Genomic DNA, 19,537 nt, shown 5'->3' on the forward strand with positions numbered 1-19,537 from the left:
CTACGGATTCTGCATCCCGATGTAAAAACGAGATCTGCTCGACGAGCACCTGCTCGTTCCGTCGGAGATCGTTCGACTCGTCCCTACTCGCGTTCATGGGACCATAGGAACGTCTTGCGTGATTCAGGGCTGAACAGCGATCCGTGAAGAGTATTAGAATCGATCCGTTCGTCGGAAAGGAGAACGGAGTTCGCTCGAATGTTCCGACCGCGAAAATGCTCTCGCGATTTGCTGGAAATCGCTGGAAGTCGCGAACGGTGGGTGTATGGGTGAATCGAGAACAGGTCGAGAACGAAGCCTGCATCAGCCTCGTCGGACGGACGCGTTGTTTACGAGGTTTCGTGCAGGCGCCGCACCGATCAGACGATCCTTTGAACTCGTGGCCTTAAATCAACGTCTCCTTCGGACATTGATAACAGCGGCCACGCACGCGTCAAACGAAAAGTATGACGAACGCTTCGTCACGTCAGCGTGCCTACCAGTCCGGCCACGGATTCACCATAAAATATATAGTGCTAGCCGAAGGCAACGCGCGGAATACGAGATTCCTTCCCTCGCATGAATAAAATCTCCGATTCGACGACGGGGGTCCGATCGTTTCGCGAGTTAACGAGCGTCAGCCTGTTTCTGCCCGGTGCCGATTTCAAATTCGAGGAAACTCCCTTCCGTCGATGGCGGCGCGACCGACGGGAAACGCTACGCGCGTCGTCCTCGCAGCGCGGAAAGCATCGGTTTCGCTGGAAACGGAGAAAGCGGAAGGCGCGGGACGGTTGTGCGCGCGAGGAAAAATGCTTGAGAGGTTTTGGACGTGCGCGTCACGTGCCACGGGGGCGGAGTGTCGCGTGAACCGCGGCGCAGCGCGGTGCATCGTCGCTCGATTGCACAGGGATCGCAATGGCGGCTACCTTTTGACCACGGCCCGCCATATTTCAGCCCAACCGATTTTTTCAGCTCGCTGCGGCACACGGAATGCCTGACAATTCGCCGGCGTCGCGGCGGACTTATCGTGAAATCGTGACGCGCTGCCTATAAGGGTGCATTCGAAACGAGCGCCGAATGATTTTAAATATTTTAAACGGCGGCCTCGCGTCATCTTTCGACACCGCGATTCCCGAGCCGTGAGCCGCGTCTCGCGGAATATCTCGCGTTGAAGGGGATTCCCGGTAAATCGGCTGCGCCGCGGGATCGTGGGCGGCACGGTGAAGGTTCGAATAACGTTAGCCGAGGCGAGGTTGCTGTGACACAGAAAATTTTTATTACACTTTTTGTTACAAGGCCTGGGTCCAAAAGTGAGCCGAAAGGGTATGGTCGGGATGGCTGTGTGAGGATCGTGCGGTTGTCCTCGGAGTGGAATTTTCATCGTTTTCGAGATTTCAGCAAGTATCCCGCGACGCCCATGTCCAGATACCTGAAACAGATTCGATTACAGCCGACGATCCGGTTTCAGCGGACCGACATCTCTGCGGGACGACGCGAAAACTTTCGCTCGTTGTACGTGAGTACTTTCACCGGCTTACCTTTTCCGGGAATCCGAAGTTTCGCGTTTCTGTTGCTTTTTTTCCGACGTGATCCGGGTACCGTCGTCGGAGACGAATCTGGATGCGACCACGGTGGATTTTTCAGGTGGGCCGGTGGTTCCCGATGGTATGTTCGTCAATCTTTTACCTTCGCGGTTTTCTTTGGACTTTCTTCTAACGTTCAGGTCCGAGGAGACTACAATTTCGTCGAAGGTTTGACCGAAAACGGCTGAAACGCAGAAGACAAAGATGAATTCGCGATCGAACGGTCGAACATCGACGAGAGAGTTCGACTCGACGAATCACGCGAAACAGGTGTAATTACCTCGAGCAGCGAAGAATTTCCTTTCCGCGAGCGGAATGTCAAGGTCGCGATCGTGCTCGTTCGGCAACGATCGTTGAAATACCTGTGACGCGTTGTTCATTTCGAAAGGGTCGAGGATCGATCGGAATCTCTCGTTCTCCGCGGTCAACGAACGTTTACTTACGCTTTTGATTGGGTAGTTGCTGGGCGTGGACGACCGCGCAAGCGAGGGTGATCACCAGAAGAGCCAAAAGGTTCGCCATGTTGCGATGTTGCAGATTTTCTTCACTTTTTGACGGGGCCTAAAATGTCGTTATACCTGCGAAACGATAGAATCGATAGAAATTAGAGCATCCGTGAGTTCTGTTGAGTCCGCGACGGGGCCACCTTTCTCGCGTCGCGTACAACCGAGACATAAACGTCATCCGAGGTCCGTTCCCTTCCCTGATCGCCGATCAGCTTTCGCAACGGCTCGAATCAGGAGTACCAATCGAGAGAGAGGCAACGAGTCCGAAGCGTCGAATTCAAAGGGCCATTCCCTTTGCCGAAGGATCAACGACAGCGCGGATCTCGCGAGTTTGAACCAGACGAATATTCGAAAGAATCGAGGAAGACGGCGAGAAAGAGGATCGGCGAGCAACGACGTTGCGTTCGGAGGGGTCCAACGAACAGCGAACGAGAATCGTAGGGTTTCCACTTAAAACTGGAGTAGGACTTACCGACGAGTTGACCAGAAGATACTTTCCGAGTCGACAACCGCACGAGAAATGCGAGCACAATGCCGCGGAAGCCTTCAAGAGAGCATCGCGGATTCGCTATAGTGCGTGGTGAACAGGAACACGTCGGGGGTAAGGGTCCAGTCGGAGGCGCCTCGGACCGTTCAACAAACTGTAGATCGTTGCACCGGACAGACCACTTTCTATTTCATTTTTTCCCCCCCATTTTCGAACGTTCGTTCGTCTCGCTCCTCGCGGACTGATCCAGCCGGGAGGAGGACTGGTTTACCCGGTCGGCGGGGCCGTGCGCGTCCAGGAGCGGCTAAACAATGCTTAACGACCGGGAGACGGACCTTTAACGAGCCCCTTTAACGCATCTCCGGTGTCACGAACGTCACTTCTTTCGGCTACCGTGCACGCCGCGTCTCGCTCCTCATTCCTCGCGGCCGGGCGGCTCGCGGCTCGCGGTTCCGCTCGCGATCGTCGCCTCACTGACGCAAATGCCAAATTTAAATCGGTCCTTGCTCGGCGAAGTGCGAAGACACTCGTCTTCTACAGAGTTAGAGGGAAGACTCTTTGCTTGCACCGCATAGGTTCATGAGTCGGAGAAAGTTAGGTTTCTATTGATCGATTCCGTTCGACCGTCGATGTTTGACACTGGAACTACCAGATGGGTCAGAAAGACCCATTCTTGATTACTTTTTAGGCAATTACTGAGAAGGTACAGATGCTTGTGTGAGAAATCGTTAGCTGATTAAGTAATACCTACACTGAAATGTAAATCAACTGAAATCTTAATAAATGCACAGTTGTAAGTTTGGAGAAGTCAGTTTGAGTGCTTGGTAGTTCTAGTGTTAAGGCGCTCGCGTGTTCTCAAGGAATCTTTTAGAAAGGAATCGTAAAACTCGAGTCCTCGCGGTGGAGGATGGGACAAGTCGTTTGCGGAGTAGATTCTTCAAGAACCGTAGGCGATACCTATCGTAACCGACGGTTGGTTCGCGATCACACTACCATTTTCGTGCTGTAGTATCATCGAGTTTCCTATAAAAACAGTGCACGTTCTTCATTTCTTATTTCATCGTTTTCAATTCATATCGATAGATAATCGTAGACTTAATTATCTCAAGTTCCTAATATACCATCGCGGAATATTAGGTTCTCGATTCAGCGTCGCGCGAGACGAAAATTGCTCGGCACTGTAAACTAAGCAGGAACGAAGCGATTACGATCGTTGGGAACGGAAACGTGGAATCAAGGCCATATCATCGTAGCAGGCGCAAAACGTTTATTCGCAAGAACAGGTATCTAACAGGGTCTCGTTCGGCCGGAGAAAGTTTTAGCCGGAATCGAGACGCGAGCGGGATGATACAGGCTCGCGTGGATGATCGCGTGTGCGCGGATCGCCCGGTCATTGCACACCGCTCCGCTCGGTTCAGATCCGAATTTTAGGTGTTCGCTTTTTGCGAGCCCTCCGCTCTTTGGCCTCCCTTTGTGCTGTTAATCCTCGGGCCCTCCGGTCTTCGGTCTTTCTCTGCCCTTGCTCCAGTCTTCGTTCCTCCCGTATCTGGGATGCAGCGTCGCGATATTTTGTCGGTTTTATTTGCAGGAACATCTGGTGGTTGCCCGCGTGGACAAAGGGAACTCGCTCCCAGGAAATCTTCGGAGACGGAGGGTGGCGAACACGCATGCACTCGCGAACTCACGCACGACCTCGCCTCCGCTGCGGCGGGCTGCTGCTTTATTTACTTATACCTAGTGACGTAGAATGTTTGTAAACAATGGCCGAGCATCGGCGCGGATCGTCGATCGGTGCACCAATAAATCAGCGGATGCTCCCCAGGGCTGTTGGACCTGTGAAGAGAAAGAACCATTTTTCAGCGTTCCTCTCAACTTGTACCCTGAAATTCGACCTTAATATTCCTCCTTTGTTGACCCTGCAACCGCGAAATACGATTCACTGCGGTGTCGCGCGCTTGAAATGCAGTCAAAGTTTGTTTGCTGTGGGCAATCAGATAACTGGACTAGGCGCTTTCAGGGAGGGTAGCCCGAAATCTACATTCTGCCGACCGTGGACTCACGGATGAATAAGCGTGCGACGTGCAACCACTTGTGACCTTTAACCCTTCCCGGATGACCCCTGCCAGGGAGACTCGAGGCGATTTGCATACCGGGTTTCGCCAAGACCGAACTGTCGCGGACACGCGTCTTGTTACGGCCGAATCGTCGTGCTCGAAATGAAATTTCGACTAGAATCCCATCGAAGTAAACGATATCGAGAACAAATCGTTCGTCCGCTTGGGAATCGGGAAACGAATTGGCGAAAAGCGGCTCGCGGACCACGCGTAGGCGCGTTTTCGGAATCAAAACAGACCGGTTCGTCGGCACGAAGCGGTTCTCGGAGGGGCCGAGAAAGCGTGTTGCCCGATTCTGTAGGTACCGGAGTTACCGGGCCGGCCGACCGACAATATGGCGTCCCGATCCCTTTAAAACGAGTTAATCCGTCCCGTCTGGCCGTCTGCCGATCGCCTGAGAACCAAGAAGATTCATTTTCCCTTTGTCCATTCTTTTTCACACCGTACCAAAAGGAGCGCGGCTCAATAGGACAATGGCGGGCAGCGCGCGTTTACGAGGCTCTTTGCGCACAGGTCCCGCATGCACACACGCGACCGCGCTCTCGCGAATTTGAATAATGGAGTATTCCTGTATTCCCGTATTCGTGTATTCATGTACTTGTACGTCCGTGTACTCGTGTATTCGCGTTCGCTGCTACTCCTGCTTGTCCCGTCAATCGTCCTAAGCCGAGCATCGGCCGAGACAGGGGAGAAACGAAGAAAGGAGGGAAATAGACGTCAAAGCCACCCGACGAAACTGACACATAAGCGAAGATTGTTGCATCTTCGACCTGGACGGAGCCGGTGTTCCGGACAGATGTTCCGCTGGTTTCTTGCGATCCACCAGCGACGCGGGACGCGAAGATGCGTCGTCCACGGGCGTCGGCGCTACTTCCTCTTTTCTTTTAACGCTGCAACCACGACAGTCGAATCGACTGGTTTCTGTTTCCTTTTACGAACGAGAACGCGTTTATTTGGATTTTGATTCACTCATGCTTTAGTTGACATGAGCAAATACATTGTTTAAATGGTTGTTCGGTAAAGTGATCCCGTTTTAAAAGAAGAAAACCAAACTGAAATGGATCCAGTGTTAATTCATCGAGTTTGTCCATCTTAGAGTTCGACATAAACACGAGCATAGAGACTCGCCAGTTCTCGAAATTGAGATAATTCCCGGGAAATGCGAGAGCGGTGCGCGCGTTAATTTTCTGCTTGTAACCCGGCGGAAATCAACGAAGAATGCGAACAATATCCGCATGATCGGTGTTCTTTCCGACCAACCGATGGACAGATGTTCTCGTTATACGCTGGAAGCGGGACGGCTGCGTCTCTTGTAATAATACGTGCAAATCTGTAATGGGCACAGTTCGTTAACCCCCGTTCGGGCGCGCGCGCGCGCGCGCTCTCCCGCGTGAATTTACGTCTCGTCCTGAGCGAACAAGGGAAGCTTCGAGATCTCGCCGACCAATCAAGTCGGGAGCGATCGTGTCGAAACAATTCGCGATTCCCGATTCTCCGGCTCTTTTTCGGGCAGAAGTTTTCGATGATCACGCGGCGCGCCGTATAATCAAATCGCCTCGCGTTCAGTTCGACCGGTCGGTTCTCGGAACGATTGCGGAAGCATCGCTTGCCAATGGAAAGGAAAAAATACGAGGGACCCGCGCGTATATTAATCGACGCTAACTGGCGAACATTCTCGACGGATTAACAGGAACGTACGCGTACGCTCAGGCATCTCGCGCTCGAAGGCGTCGCGGGTAGGACTGCGATTCGCCACGAACCGATTCCTCTCGGCTGCACGCGATTCTCGTTAACACGTTGATCGCTGCGATGCTCCGATGACCGTAGCATCCGAAACGCTCAAAGACAATTACGCGAAGTGGACTGATGTCGAATCAAAATATTCGATGACGCGAGTTACTAAATAATAGTGTGACTCGAGAACTATGGCACCGAACGATTAATAACCAACGCCATTTGCCTTCGTTACGAAAGAGCGAAGTAATATTATACAAAACTCTCGAAATTCTCGTGACGGAGCGCGTCAAGTTACGTTACGCGTGCCTCGAACCAAGGTTGTACGAAATATAATCTAGTCGGACAAGTTTAATGATTGAAATCTAACTTCTACTCAAGCTATCTGGAATTATTATTCGAAGTTCGCCGTGATCGCCTCAATTTCGATAGATTACCAACAATTGGATCGTCTAACGAGCTCGAGCCATCGATTAACCCCTTGGCGTATTCTTTACTTTGGCTACTAAGCTCGTGTAATATTTTACTATCGACAATTTGAAAGAAATGCAACGCAACTGTCCATTCTACTTTAGGTGGAAATTTCATTTGAAGATAATACAGTGATAATAGCAAAATAGTTTTTTCTTTCGAGATATTGACCAAGGAACGACATTGAGTTTCGTTAAATTCATCTAGAAATCTTCATCATTCGTCTCACTCGTCTCACTCGTCGTGGCAAGGGGTTAATATTCTCCTGTTCGCTTCCTTTCCTCGTTTCTTCGCAATATCCTCGAAACTCACCGTGATCTCAAAACCGTTGACCACCGGACGACGATTCGGCGATGCTGAAGGAGGCAGAGACCGGGCCGAAGTTGAAGCTCGCGCTCTGTGCGTTCGCCTGGCTTCCGCCTTCGCCTCCAAACGGTCCGTCAATTCCCGCAGATCCGGCGGAAGCCTGAGCCGACGATCCTCCACCGAAAGGTCCTCCGAAGGGCCCGTCAATACCCGCAGATCCGGCGGAAGCCTGAGCCGACGATCCTCCACCGAAAGGTCCTCCATTGGATCCGGCGGAAGCCTGAGCTGCGGATTCCGATGCTCCGCCTTGGAACGGCGGCACCGGCTCATATCTGCAACAGGCGAGCAACAAATGCTAGAACACGAAAGGCTGAATCGAGACGCGTGGCTCCGACGCGTACCCTCCACCACAACCAAATTCCCGACAGCCTTCCGGCCTGTGATGATGCTTATGATGATGCTTGCGATGGTTCTCGTACCGGCGATCGTTGTCAAAGTCCGAGTAGGGTCCGAATCCTCCGTCGAATCCTCCGTCGAATCCGCCATCAGGGAATCCGAACTGCGGGGATCGTTGCTGCCTCTTCGTGTCTGCGAAAGTTCGGAAATACGAAACCGTTAGCACATCGAACGCCTGACGATTTCGCAAACTGGAACGCGTGACGCGAGAAATCTTGAATGTCACCGTTTTACGTTATATTATCGATTCTACCGGAACGTTCCTAGATAATTATCGTTTCGAATGGACCAGAGGTGTTTGATTGATTTTGGGTCACCCGTGACCCACGTGGCATACGTTAACGAATACCAACCAGTTTCCACGGCCGTGATCAGCTGTCGTTGCAATGGGTTCAACGAGGGCGATCCGTCCGAGAGCACGTCGGTCGGCTTCGCGTAGCACGCAACGAACAGGACCGCGCACAGCGAAGTTATTGACAGAAATCGTGATGTCATTTCGACCAGATTCTCACGGAAACACTCGGGCGAGAGACAAAAACACGAATCGAAGATAGTCGGCGATTCACGACGCTTTTATACTTCGGGACCCCTTCACTGTCGAAATCGTAGGAATACACGCGCGGCCACTTCCGAGCGATCGAGAACGGCTCATTTTTCATCGGCTCCTAACGAGTGGACGTCCTTACGGTCCAGGGACGATCGAAAGTGGACCGCAAGAAAGCGTACGGCTAAAATCTAAGGACGCTAATCCGAACGGGGACTTTGTGTGTATTCGATTCGGGGAATCGACTGGTCAAGGAAAACAGAGAATTCAAAAATACACCCGAGGCGTTCCCGCGAGAGCCGCGACCGTCTCCGATGTTTTATTCATTTTATTTCGGGATTTTACGCTCGGGATTCGAGCGTACGAGATTTCAGTACGGATCACGTGATCCTCGTTCCTGTGCTTCCCCCTAATAATTTTCATAAAAGTCTAAAGGTCTTACTTTCTGTTAACGTCGTATGCTTGCTCCTCATGGGTCGAGACTCTATGATGGCTGCTTCGGCGATCAGAACGAACAGGACGACAGACTTCATTTTGGTAGGACGTCTACTGCACAAGTGAATAATGCGCTTCGTATTCGATGCTTTCTGCTTTTCAGGAAACGAATGGTTCCAGAGATGCGATTGAGGGTTGCATTTGCGCTCCGTCTATCTCTTGACCTGCGAACACGATAGGACGTACGCGTTATCTGTCCCAGAACTTTGGAAGACCGTAGGGCTGCAATATCGTACAGCTGCGTTTGAGAACAATGGCGAAGCAAGGATAGTTTCCCTTAAGATTTCAGTTTACCGTAAGCAGTGCCTAACGTAGGCAGAACGATCGAGGAAAAGCACGATGAATTTTACATATAAGTTTCATAGTTTTGAAACTTCAACATGTGTTCATACGAAAAATTGTAGTTTTCAGTATGGCTGACGTGTATTAACCCTTTGCACTCGGAAGTTTTTCGCTATAAATATTTGAATGTTTTCTGATGAAGTAAAGACGATATTTTGTGAAACTCGAAGAGAAATCTGACGTACATTGAGGAACGAAGTTATTTTATTTCAATATTTTTCAAACTGATACGTTATATAAGGTATAATATTAACCCTTTGCACTCGAGAGGTGTCACCATTTGATTTGATATGACAAAGTTACAAAGTGTTATATATAACATTAAGTTTTGTATAATGCATCGATATGTGAGATATTTATATAAAACAGCTCTGTTTCTTAATTAATCTAAGTGTCTATGTCTATGTTTCATCAGAAAGTGTCGAATGCTTTTAGTGAAAAGCTTCCGAGTGCGAAGGGTTAAATATCAAATTCTGTAGTATTACCGTATGAAATCAGGTGGTGAGTGAGAGTCACCTCTCGAATGTAAAGGGTTAATGTTCTTTTTTACTTAATGTTCATTCTCCAGCTCGTTGCATTCAGAGAAAATATGATAAGTGCAAAATGTAAATACTTATATAAAATATTGCGGAGTACTTCGCTAATTATAAATTGTTAATACCGATTGTTCAAACTGCTGTCATATTGAATTCTTGTTATACGCGAATGTAAGTGATTTTTTACTATAACGGATGATGTACAAATAATGCTACCGGGCAATTACTTTTTTTTAAATTTATTTAGCTGACCATAAAGATCATCTTCGAGCTCATAGGCCTATATACAATATCTGTGTACAGTAGATATGTTACATTAATAATTTTTACGATGATATATTATATTTCATTCTTCTCTGATGGTGTCTGTATTTACAGAATTATTTATGGTAAAAAGGCATGATCATCGAATAGAGGCGCCATCCGTGGTATAACGCTCAAACAGGTAGGGAAAGGTACATATTTTCACCATAAGCTCATCATTCGCATCTAGTTTTAACGTTTCGCCACTGATGGCGCCACAAGTAAAAGGTATTGTCTTAGGAAACCTTGTAATTCATAGAATCATGAATTGTCTTTTTTTTCGGTGACGGTCTCCTCAATTATATTTTCTTCAGTCCAATAAATCTTAACAAAATATTAGAAGAATAAAACTGAAATGAGTCATTGAGTTCCTAAATACAATGTCGTAGTATAAAATTTCTAATAACAGTATCTATAGGATTAATTTCATTTTCATTATGTGAAATGTAGGATCTCAGCCGTCACAAATATGTAACGCTGGTAGAACGTGTTAAATGGTCAATAATAACGAAAAACTAATAAGGGTGCAACCGATAATAAGACTTACGATTCTGGTTCAATGCCAGAGGTTTCCGCAGAAATTTATGTTCATAGATCTACATATTCATTCATAAAACTTACACGAAGGTTCATATGAATTTGATTATAATTATCGGTAAGGGTGGAGATGTCAGTAATATAATACAAAGAAGATTAGCAATTAATAATTGAAGAACTGCATCATCTGAGAGCGCCAGAGAGATGTGCAATGATTAATCAGCAACTCATCGTTACACGTTACTTGCACTATATTCGCGATTAAATCGATTTCTTTCCATCAGTTCTCATACGGCTGCTATAAGGAGGAGAAGATACATACACTCGTATAAATGAAAACGTCTCGAATAGTTCGATAGAAAATGACAGTTTATTGAGTTTTTACAATTTACGAAGAACGCAGAAAAATGTTCATTACATAAGAGAGCGAGAAAGAGGGAAGCAATGACACAGACGAGGAACCGATGTCTGCAGTCATGTGATAAGACATGATAATAGTCTGAAATTCCGAGGAAGACGCGAAATAAATGTCCGTCGATGCGAAATTGATTACTGGTAATTGCGTGAAGATTATCAAGTATCTCTTAAATGAAAATTGACGGAACCAAACGAATGTCATTCCATTGAATTCCAATGTCACTGTCTTTCATCCGAGTTTCATTCACCGCGCTATGCGCGAACATTGCGGTTTCTTTCTCGGTCCCGTGCGTAAATGCAATTTCATTAGTCGCACCCGCCCGACGTGGTGCACTTTGACCTAGACGTGTTTTCGTCTGGTCAAGCCGATAATATGACGCGCGTCATCGGATACCGTGAACTGCTCGCAATAAATAAGCGACGCGGCAAACAACCTCGCTCGCAAGAACATTCGTTAAAAACATTCACCTACAGCTTTACAATCTAATAGTATGGTACATGCACGTAACGGTTGTATACTTATACGTAAGAGTTAGAGTATTCCTCGTTTGTTCAATCTCCTTGGAAGATCATGTCGAAAGCCCTTAATGTTCAGTGGAATTCGACAAAATACTTTCTTCGATCCTTCAGGGAATCGATTCGAACGAATTTAGAATGGCAACGTTAGCGTTGTGTATTGGCAAGAATCACGCCAATGGATATTCAATGAAGAATATCTTTATCTTGAAATTACTACTACAGAGGATAATCGATCTGTCGTTCGAAATATTTACAAATCGAGTGTCGAGGGAACGTTGCTGGAATAAAACGCTGTGACAAATGAAACGCAGTAAAACATTACGTAACACGTTCGAAGCATCGAAATATTTATTGCGCTGACTGGTAAACTATTATCCGAGCATCAATAGTGTACGCGGTCCGGTAATTTCAAGCCTATTCCTGCGACACTCGACGCGTCGTTAAGAGTATCCAAAGTCTAAGGCATCACAAATTAAAGAAACATTACAGGAATTACATTTCCGGAAGTCAGATGACTATCTGGCGATGAGTCGTTCGAGCGATGGCACGTCTGTGGTGTCGGGTTGCCTCACGGATGAATCTTTGGAGGAATTGAGAGTCGCAAAGATCAGTTGAATATCAACATGTCATCGGTGTTCGCATTGGCAGACGCGTAGCTGGAAGCTGAGCTCTTGTTGCCCGTCGAGACAGCGCTGCTCGAGGCTTGCGCGTTTGCGTTCGCCGATCCTCTTCCGGAAGTAAAAGCAGAAGACTTGCTGGAACTGTTAGCTGATCCGCCGCTCGAGAAGGCGTTCGAGCTGGCGTTGGAAATGGCGCTAGACGACCCGCCAGACGGTCCTGAAAAGGGGATAGCAATCATTTAATTAGGATCCAGCCAGATTCAATGCCCTGGATGATAGCTGACGTCGACGCCGAGGTCGAATCTGCGGAAAGAACACATAAAGGAACATATTGACGGTAGAACTACCCAGCAATCAAATTACCTGATATTTATTCTTTTACATAAATGACAGACAAGGGTACGTTTAGTAAGATTTCAGTTGATTTACACTTTAGAATGTGCAATACTATACGAATGTTATTTAAAAAAGCTTCCAGAAACCCGTTTCTTCTATATAATTATAAAGGCAATCTAAAATGTTTTATATTGACTTAGTATTGATCTAGTACATGCAGTGTTAAGTTCCGCGTGTCAAACTACCTACACTGATATATGTCTAACATGAGAACCTACCTTGTCCATAAATCCCCGATCCACCGGATCCTTTGACATTGTATCCTCCATTGCCTCCGAAGCTACCGCTTGAACCTCCCGCATTAGCGACTGCATCAGCTTTGGCATTGGCTCCACTCGATCCTGCACTGAATCCACCGAGATTTGATCCGGAATAACCATTGCCTCCACCAAACGCGTTATTTCCAACAAATCCGCTGTTTCCGGCATTGGCAATCGCGTCGGCTTTAGCGTTAGCTCCAGAGGAACCTCCGTTATGGCCAGTGTATCCATTGCTTCCACCGAAACCGCCAAATCCTGTGCTTCCAGCATTTGATATAGCATCAGCTTTAGCGTTAGCTCCGGAAGAACCTCCATTTTGACCAGTGTATCGATTGTTTCCACCGAAACCGCCGAATCCGCTGCTTCCGGCATTGGATATCGCATCACCTTTAGCGTTAGCTCCGGAAGAACCTCCGTTTTGTCCAGTATATCCATTGTTTCCACCGAAACCGCCGAATCCGCTGCTTCCAGCATTGGATATAGCATCAGCTTTAGCGTTAGCTCCGGAAGATCCTCCATTTTGACCGGTATATCCATTGCTTCCACCAAATCCACCAAATCCAGTGTTTCCGGCATGGGATATCGCATCAGCTTTAGCTCCAGAACCTCCGAAACCAGGTGCAGAGGGACCAGTTAAGATCGGGCCGCTACCAGTACCGCCGTTGCCACTGTTTCCTCCGTAGCCATTGAATCCACCACTTACAGCATCAGCCTTGCTCCCCGCATTAGCACCGGACGAGCCAGTCGGACCATAAACTGACCCAGAAGGTTTGAAAATCGGAACACCCTTGATAGGCACTTGTCCTCCAGTCGGTCCTGTTGCGATGATGCCAGGTTGCGCCGGGATCATTATTACCGGGGCTGACTTGATCGGCTGGACGTATCCACCGTTCGAGCCCACGGTATTCGCTGCAGCATTAGCATTCGCGGAACTTCCAGCACCTGCCGATCCAGAAATCGGGCCAAAGTCACCACCTTGCGGAGCGTAGTTTATCGAACCGCTACCTTGACCCGGATACACGGTTGGTATCCCTTGCGCTTTACCCTGGCTGCCTGCAGTCGCTCCAGCGTTCGCGTTAGCCAAGCTTCCTGTGTTGATCACTATATGCTCCAGTCCCGAGGACGGTTTCGGTACAATGGTATTCTGAGCTTCGGGGATTGTAGGAGCTCCGCTCAAGAAAGGATTCTGATACTGCGGTTGACTCGAGGAGCCAGCATTCGCTCCAGCGTTGGCATTGGCGTTGGCATTAGCAATCGCAGCTGCGTTCGCGTTTGCCTGGGATCCTGACAGGAAAGGATTGGTTCCGCCTATATTAAGGTTGGCACCACTTGTCGGATAATATCCTGGACTCTGCGCGATGCCTGTCGATCCGGAATAAGTGTTACCGTTGGCGTTACCGTTGGCGTTACCGTTGGCGTTGGCGTTGCTGATGGCATTTGCGTTCGCTTGCGATCCACTGAGGAAAGGATTGCTGGACCCGACGGGATACGATGGGCCGCTCGAAGGATAGATGCCAGGTTGATGCACGTAACCAGGTGAACTGGGGAAGCCATTTCCACTGGCAGCTGCATTAGCGTTCGCGTTCGCGTTCGCGTTGGCATTCACGAAACCGTTGGCGTTAGCATTCGCTCCTGAGAAGCCCGTCGGGTAAACGTTGCCACCTTCGGTCGGTTGACGTCCGCTTGGCGGGTAGTACCCCTTTCCAACTCCACCTGCTGAATAACGTTCCAGTAAGTTGCAGTCAAGATCAGTTCGTCATTTAACCCCTTGCCCTACGATTTATTTCTCAACTAAGATCGATACAGATACTTTGTTATTAATAATTTATTAAGAAACAGAACCGAATTAGAGGCATATTCTATATCAGTCTTTACTCCAAGATATTCTTCTGTTATCAATTATTATATCTTGGAGCAAAAACTGATATTTAATTTGAATTCAAAAGGATTGAGTAACGTTCATGCTTGTTCGATTCTGTGTGAAATCTGCACCACGTGTCTGACACGTTATTACAAGGCAAGGAGTTAATAGATTCTCGACAACAGATAAATGCTGGTGAAGTACGACAGTCGAACAATCAAGGCTAAAAGATCTTTCTACTACAGTCCCATCTACACGAGATCAAGGGGAACAGCCATTTCATAGATTTCAAGAAGTATCGTGTTAAATGTTATTTGGAAAGATACACAACAGTGGAAACGCGATAAACCAGTCGGTCTCAACAAACGAGCCACAGGGAACTTCGCAACACTGTCTACAGAAGTATTTTAATAGTATTAGTGTTCAGAAGAGAAGTAGAAATTCTCGGTATGTTTGCAATGATGGTGCAGTCGATCCGCAGGAAAGTTTCGAACAGAGAAATGGTGCAACGAGATCGCAACTGGAGAGTTCTAACGAAGAAGATACAACATTCCCCATGCGTTTTCAGCTTCTCTTTCTTCATCTCATCTTTCAATGATTCCGAACCCACGTGCAGTCGAGGAAGCCCGCGTCGTGCAGTGATCGATGTGTCGCGTGATCGATCCGCCAAAGCGGCTCACCTTGGCCTTGCGGCTCCGGAGTTTCGATCACGATGATCTGCAACGGCTCATACTTCGGTTTCGGACGGTGCATCGGTCTTGGTCTAGGTATGGGTCTACCATACGGTGGACCGTCAACGACGACCACTGGTATCACCGAATCTCCATTGTGCGGAGGGTGCGGCGGGACATTGTGAATCGATAATGGCGGCGGTGGAGGCGGAGGAAGCGGTTGGACGATTACATCTGGCCGCGGATAGGAGAGCACTGGTCTTGGATTAGAAATGAACTCGATTTCTCGATTAGGTCCGGGATAACGTGGTCCTTGAACGCCGGGACTATATGGGAATTGTTTCTCGGGAATAACGGTTCCTCCGCCGTTAGTGACCGCGTGCGCATCTGCATTAGCTTCAACGTTTCCAGAATTGTAGTAGCTTGTCAGTGGTTTCGCGCTGTTCGTGTTCAAGACGGTGTTCACGTTCGTATTCACGTTCGTGTTCACGTTTGTGTTCGCGTTTGCGCTCGTGTCGGCGATGGAGTTCACGTTCGTGTTGACATTCGTGTTGACGTTCGTGTTCGCATTCGTGTTCGAGTTTAGGTTCTGATTGACGTTCGCGCTCGAACCACTGTACGTCCCAGCGGATGCACCCGCGTACGCGTTGCCGTGAGCGCCAGCCTGCGCACCGGCGTACGCGCCATTCGCGTTGGCGTTCGCTCCTGCACTCGCGCCGGCCTGTGCACCGTAATTCGCATATAAAGGGGAACCGATGTTACTACCGTGATGCCGATAGTTACGTGGAACGTAATTGCTATGACCGCCCTCGTAGATGCCACCGGCGTTAGAAGTGTAATCCGGTCCCGGAGAAGGACCTACACCTACACCCAAAGAAAATGCAACGCTCGTCATTCTTTGCGCGGCCATTTCTCGTCGCTTTCAGGTGCGTACTGACACCGGGGATAGAGTTTAAATCGCGAGGAATTGTTGGGAACTTATTGCATTAACTCATTGCAGACGAATGTCGGTCGAGATCGAATTTTCAGGTTTGGAACACTAAATTGCAACTGAATGACTTAGTTATTCGAACATCAAGAGATCAGTATGTAGTTCCCTTTTTTCCTATTGTTTAACCACTGGGTATATAATTTAGATTCATACGCTGCGAGTTTTGTAGACTTTAACCCTTTGCGCTCCTGTGTCGAGCGTGATATCAGTTTTATTCGTAGGTGTGCTTTGTCGAGATATTTTTAAAATAAATTATATTATTGTTATTTTCAATATTATTAGTAAGAATCGCTGACACTGCTCTCTAGAAGCTATTTTATAAAATCCATTTAAAATAAAATATCGTAATAATACAGAGTTATCGAGGGAAAATGTTATTTTCAATGTTATTAGTAAGAAGAATCGTTTACTCTGCTCTCTATTACTCTAACTATTTTATCAAATTCATTTCAAACAAAATATCGTAATAATACAGAGTTATCGAGGAAAAAATGCAAAAAAATTTGGGGTGCAAAGGGTTAAAGAGTCTTTGTCCGCAAATGGTTAAATAGCGGTAGGTGCAAATATAATATCGCTATGCAATTGACGTTCGATAATAGTTCCTGTGTGGAATACCTTGAGCATTAGCGATGGCTGAGGCCTCAGCGTTTGCATTAGACCCTCCAAAGGCTTGAGTATTCGCGTTCGCAGCGGCTAGGTCAGATCCGCCGCCATTGGCGGTCGCTGATGCCGATGCCGATGCCGATGACGAGGAAAAGGAAAGAGGTCCTAAGTTCAGGTTGGTTCCGAACGATTGCGCGTTACTCGTCGATCGAGTACCTTTATCCTTATGGAACAGTCCCAAGGGGTCCAATATGCTGAGTCCATGGTTGGCTGCCAATTCTCCGAGCAGACCTACGTACAACATTCAAATTATATTTACCATTTGCTTTCCCGTGGACCTTTCTGTTTCAGAGGCACCATTGATTCAACTATGTGTACACTTAACCCATCAGAGACTTTCGTCGAGACCTTGAAACTTATTTGTATTCACACTTATCGCCATTAACCCTGTGGCTACGACAGAATTTTGCGTCAATGTATATTTCTAAGAAAGTGTATTGAAACTATGAAAACACTGAATTAAACTAAATTAAACCAATTTATAATAGTCATTTGTATAAGAGATTTATATATAATATATGACTAACGGAAATTGAAATTCTTGAATTATAATTAACTTACGTCAGATCTAAGCGAGCTTTGCTGCAATTATTGTCAACAATATATTACGAACGCCTACAAGCGCCAACAGTATATCGAAACCACATTTTTCAGTGCCTTTAGGCGCCAATAGTAGCCAAGGGGTTAAAGGGATCGCGACGTTGAACAAGTGTTGTTCGAAAAAACGCTTGCAAATATGATTAATAAAATATCCAAAACGATTCTGTAGGGTAATATTACTATAATTATACTGATTATTTTAAATTACTAAGGTTGAAACTGAAACTCTGTCATCGCGCTGACAAGTAGATCAACGATCCGGACACTACTAGTAACTATCTAAGTACTAATAAATCTTGATTCCAATACCGATCAAGCAAAACGAAACGTATCGCCAGTGTATAGATTCTTCAAATAAAAGGATTTTCCTCCAAAAAGAAAGACAACGGTCGATCGAGAGGAAAACTCACCGGGCGCAGCGTGGCATGTCCCAGCAAGCAGGAATATTACCACCGGCACAAGACACTTCAAGAACTTCATGTTGCTGGCACGAGTGAAGTCCGACAATCAATAGACACGCACAAAGTTTTATTTATTAGCTGATGTTTACTGGTTGATAATCTCCGCGGTCGAAGAGTCAAGAACGACTGAAGCTCTTGAACGAGACAACAACTTATATACGAGACACCGGTGGATTTTACGTTGGACAATAATTGGCCGTCGCTCGCCGCGTCGAGTCTCTTCCGTTCTTCGATTTCCGTTCGTGGAAATCGGATTTACGGTTCGTACGAAGGTACCTTCGACGGATTCCCGTGATCTCCCGATTCACGCAGAATCGTTTCGAATGTCCCGAACGAAGACGCGAGGACAACAGCACGTCGCGCGGGAAAAGACAAAACTTTCTCTGGACAAGGATCGAGTCAGTATTATCAAGGTCCGATCGTTTCGGCGAACCGCTTCTCATTTTTCCATGCTGGGGTATCCCTGCTGACTATTCGATCCTCCGTTTCTCCTCTGCCCAAACATTCGGAGCGAACGCGTGCCCGGGAAATTCGTAACCTTTTGGGAAAACTGGAACTATCGAGGGGAAGAACAGGACATGATCTCTGCGAATCACTGTTTTCAACGATGCCGACGGTTAACACTAGTCTTATGGACATTTATTGTATTATTGATTCTACTGCTGCTAGAAAAATCATGTTCTTCATTCGGAGTCTGGAAGATAGAGGCTTAAGAATTGATAAAATGCATACTGTAATTGCATCAGTCAAAGTCAACGTAAATGTTTATCAAGTGGTGTTTATAAAATTTAATATGCGTCGAGTCGACGCGCTTCGTAAACCTAGTGTTAACACTAGATATTTATTGTACAGTTCGTTGTATCGTTCTTAGAAAAATGGATATTCGTTCATTTAGATCTTTGAAATTAGAGGTTTAAAAGTAAATGATTAGAATACATATTTGCGTAATTGTGTCAATCAAAATTGACCCTAACATTTGGTAAATAATGTTTATAAAATTCAATATGAGTCAACTTGACTCGTTCCGTAAATCTAGTGTTAAGAGCTTTCATTATTCGGAGACTCGACACGAAAATCGTTCCTCTATCTTAGCGACTAGCCCAATTAAATCAATTATTAAGAGGTACTATTGTATTCCGGCGTATTTCCATTCCTACGGATTTGCATTGCGTTTTTGTGAGCATAACGTAACGTGCAGTGGAAAAGAAGATTAGTTTTGAGTTAACGTCGTATTGCAAAGCCTTTGTTTAAAGATTATAAACGCTTAATTTCCAGGAATGACTTTATACGCAGTTGAAATGATATATGTTTCCATGCAAACGTGGCAATAATACGAGTCTAAATTTTATTGACACCACAGTTTTAGCCTTTTACATAGCTGGTGACCAATTTGCCGAAAAATGTGGTCGTTCACGAGATAATCCGAGACTTTAATCCGCGAGTTTTACGATCCTAGAGCGACCGGCCGATCCGCGCGCCTCATAATATCGATGAGCAATCGGTGCGTAGGAGACGATGATAAAGCCATGAAAATGATCAAGGAAAACGGTGAACTAACGCAGATAGGGAACTCGTGTAACATTATAAACACACTTCAGAGCCATGGTCGATTCATCCACCATTCATTTTCATTTCAACGTTACGAGGAAGGATTGATAAAATGTTACGGGTCACCGAGTTTCCTC

At 46.8% G+C, this 19,537-nt stretch overlaps 3 protein-coding genes across 8 annotated transcripts; all 3 read right to left on the reverse strand.

The window, feature by feature from the left end:
- Window positions 1-1,257: 1,257 nt before the first annotated feature.
- LOC116430815 (uncharacterized) lies at window positions 1,258-2,692 on the reverse strand. 2 transcript variants are annotated; one of them, XM_031985422.2, is made up of 4 exons: window positions 2,541-2,692; window positions 2,006-2,140; window positions 1,518-1,746; window positions 1,258-1,408 (listed from the first exon to the last, which is right to left on the reverse strand). In XM_031985422.2, exons 2-4 carry the CDS (start codon window positions 2,082-2,084, stop codon window positions 1,357-1,359), a joined length of 360 nt encoding a protein of 119 aa, XP_031841282.1. In that variant the 5' UTR covers window positions 2,085-2,140; window positions 2,541-2,692; the 3' UTR covers window positions 1,258-1,356. The 2 variants fall into 2 exon arrangements, with proteins under 2 accessions (XP_031841282.1, XP_076221884.1); XM_076365769.1 differs by lacking the exons at window positions 2,006-2,140; window positions 2,541-2,692 and adding an exon at window positions 1,843-1,953.
- Window positions 2,693-3,604: 912 nt separating this feature from the next.
- Window positions 3,605-8,656, reverse strand: LOC116430799 (uncharacterized). Of its 3 annotated transcripts, none has more exons than XM_076365592.1 (4): window positions 8,623-8,656; window positions 7,582-7,768; window positions 7,187-7,512; window positions 3,605-4,388 (listed from the first exon to the last, which is right to left on the reverse strand). In XM_076365592.1, the coding sequence occupies exons 1-3, from the start codon at window positions 8,651-8,653 to the stop codon at window positions 7,194-7,196; spliced, it is 537 nt and encodes a 178-aa protein (XP_076221707.1). In that variant the 5' UTR covers window positions 8,654-8,656; the 3' UTR covers window positions 3,605-4,388; window positions 7,187-7,193. The 3 variants fall into 3 exon arrangements, with proteins under 3 accessions (XP_076221707.1, XP_031841259.1, XP_031841247.1); XM_031985399.2 differs by lacking the exon at window positions 8,623-8,656 and adding an exon at window positions 7,990-8,163 and having other exon boundaries at window positions 7,660-7,768; XM_031985387.2 differs by lacking the exon at window positions 8,623-8,656 and adding an exon at window positions 7,990-8,163.
- A 2,088-nt stretch (window positions 8,657-10,744) lies between these two features.
- On the reverse strand, window positions 10,745-18,171 carry LOC116430762 (uncharacterized). 3 transcript variants are annotated; one of them, XM_031985319.2, is made up of 5 exons: window positions 17,802-18,160; window positions 16,744-17,022; window positions 15,147-16,001; window positions 12,564-14,318; window positions 10,745-12,166 (listed from the first exon to the last, which is right to left on the reverse strand). In XM_031985319.2, the coding sequence occupies exons 1-5, from the start codon at window positions 17,869-17,871 to the stop codon at window positions 11,937-11,939; spliced, it is 3,189 nt and encodes a 1,062-aa protein (XP_031841179.2). In that variant the 5' UTR covers window positions 17,872-18,160; the 3' UTR covers window positions 10,745-11,936. The 3 variants fall into 3 exon arrangements, with proteins under 3 accessions (XP_031841179.2, XP_031841170.2, XP_031841198.2); XM_031985310.2 differs by having other exon boundaries at window positions 12,564-14,321; XM_031985338.2 differs by having other exon boundaries at window positions 12,105-12,252; window positions 12,564-14,321; window positions 17,802-18,171.
- Window positions 18,172-19,537: the final 1,366 nt, after the last annotated feature.

The sequence above is a fragment of the Nomia melanderi genome, chromosome 3 (genome assembly GCF_051020985.1).
Source record: "Nomia melanderi isolate GNS246 chromosome 3, iyNomMela1, whole genome shotgun sequence".
Lineage (NCBI taxonomy): Eukaryota > Metazoa > Arthropoda > Insecta > Hymenoptera > Halictidae > Nomia > Nomia melanderi.

Bases quoted from the DNA above. Each gene is read 5' to 3' on its own strand.
- LOC116430815 (XM_076365769.1), bottom strand. From the start codon at position 1,942: ATGAACAACGCGTCACAGGTATTTCAACGATCGTTGCCGAACGAGCAC. The intron at 1,747-1,842 runs GTAATTACACCT...TCTGCGTTTCAG, and splicing joins GAAATTCTTCGCTGCTCGAG to CCGTTTTCGGTCAAACCTTC. The intron at 1,409-1,517 runs GTAAGCCGGTGA...AATCTGTTTCAG, and splicing joins ACTTCGGATTCCCGGAAAAG to GTATCTGGACATGGGCGTCG.
- LOC116430799 (XM_031985387.2), bottom strand. From the start codon at position 8,131: ATGACATCACGATTTCTGTCAATAACTTCGCTGTGCGCGGTCCTGTTC. The intron at 7,769-7,989 runs GTTGGTATTCGT...GAACTTTCGCAG, and splicing joins GATCACGGCCGTGGAAACTG to ACACGAAGAGGCAGCAACGA. The intron at 7,513-7,581 runs GTACGCGTCGGA...CGCCTGTTGCAG, and splicing joins GAATTTGGTTGTGGTGGAGG to ATATGAGCCGGTGCCGCCGT.
- LOC116430762 (XM_031985310.2), bottom strand. From the start codon at position 17,871: ATGAAGTTCTTGAAGTGTCTTGTGCCGGTGGTAATATTCCTGCTTGCT. The intron at 17,023-17,801 runs GTGAGTTTTCCT...TGTTGTACGTAG, and splicing joins GACATGCCACGCTGCGCCCG to GTCTGCTCGGAGAATTGGCA. The intron at 16,002-16,743 runs GTATTCCACACA...CTTTGGGTGTAG, and splicing joins AGCCATCGCTAATGCTCAAG to GTGTAGGTCCTTCTCCGGGA.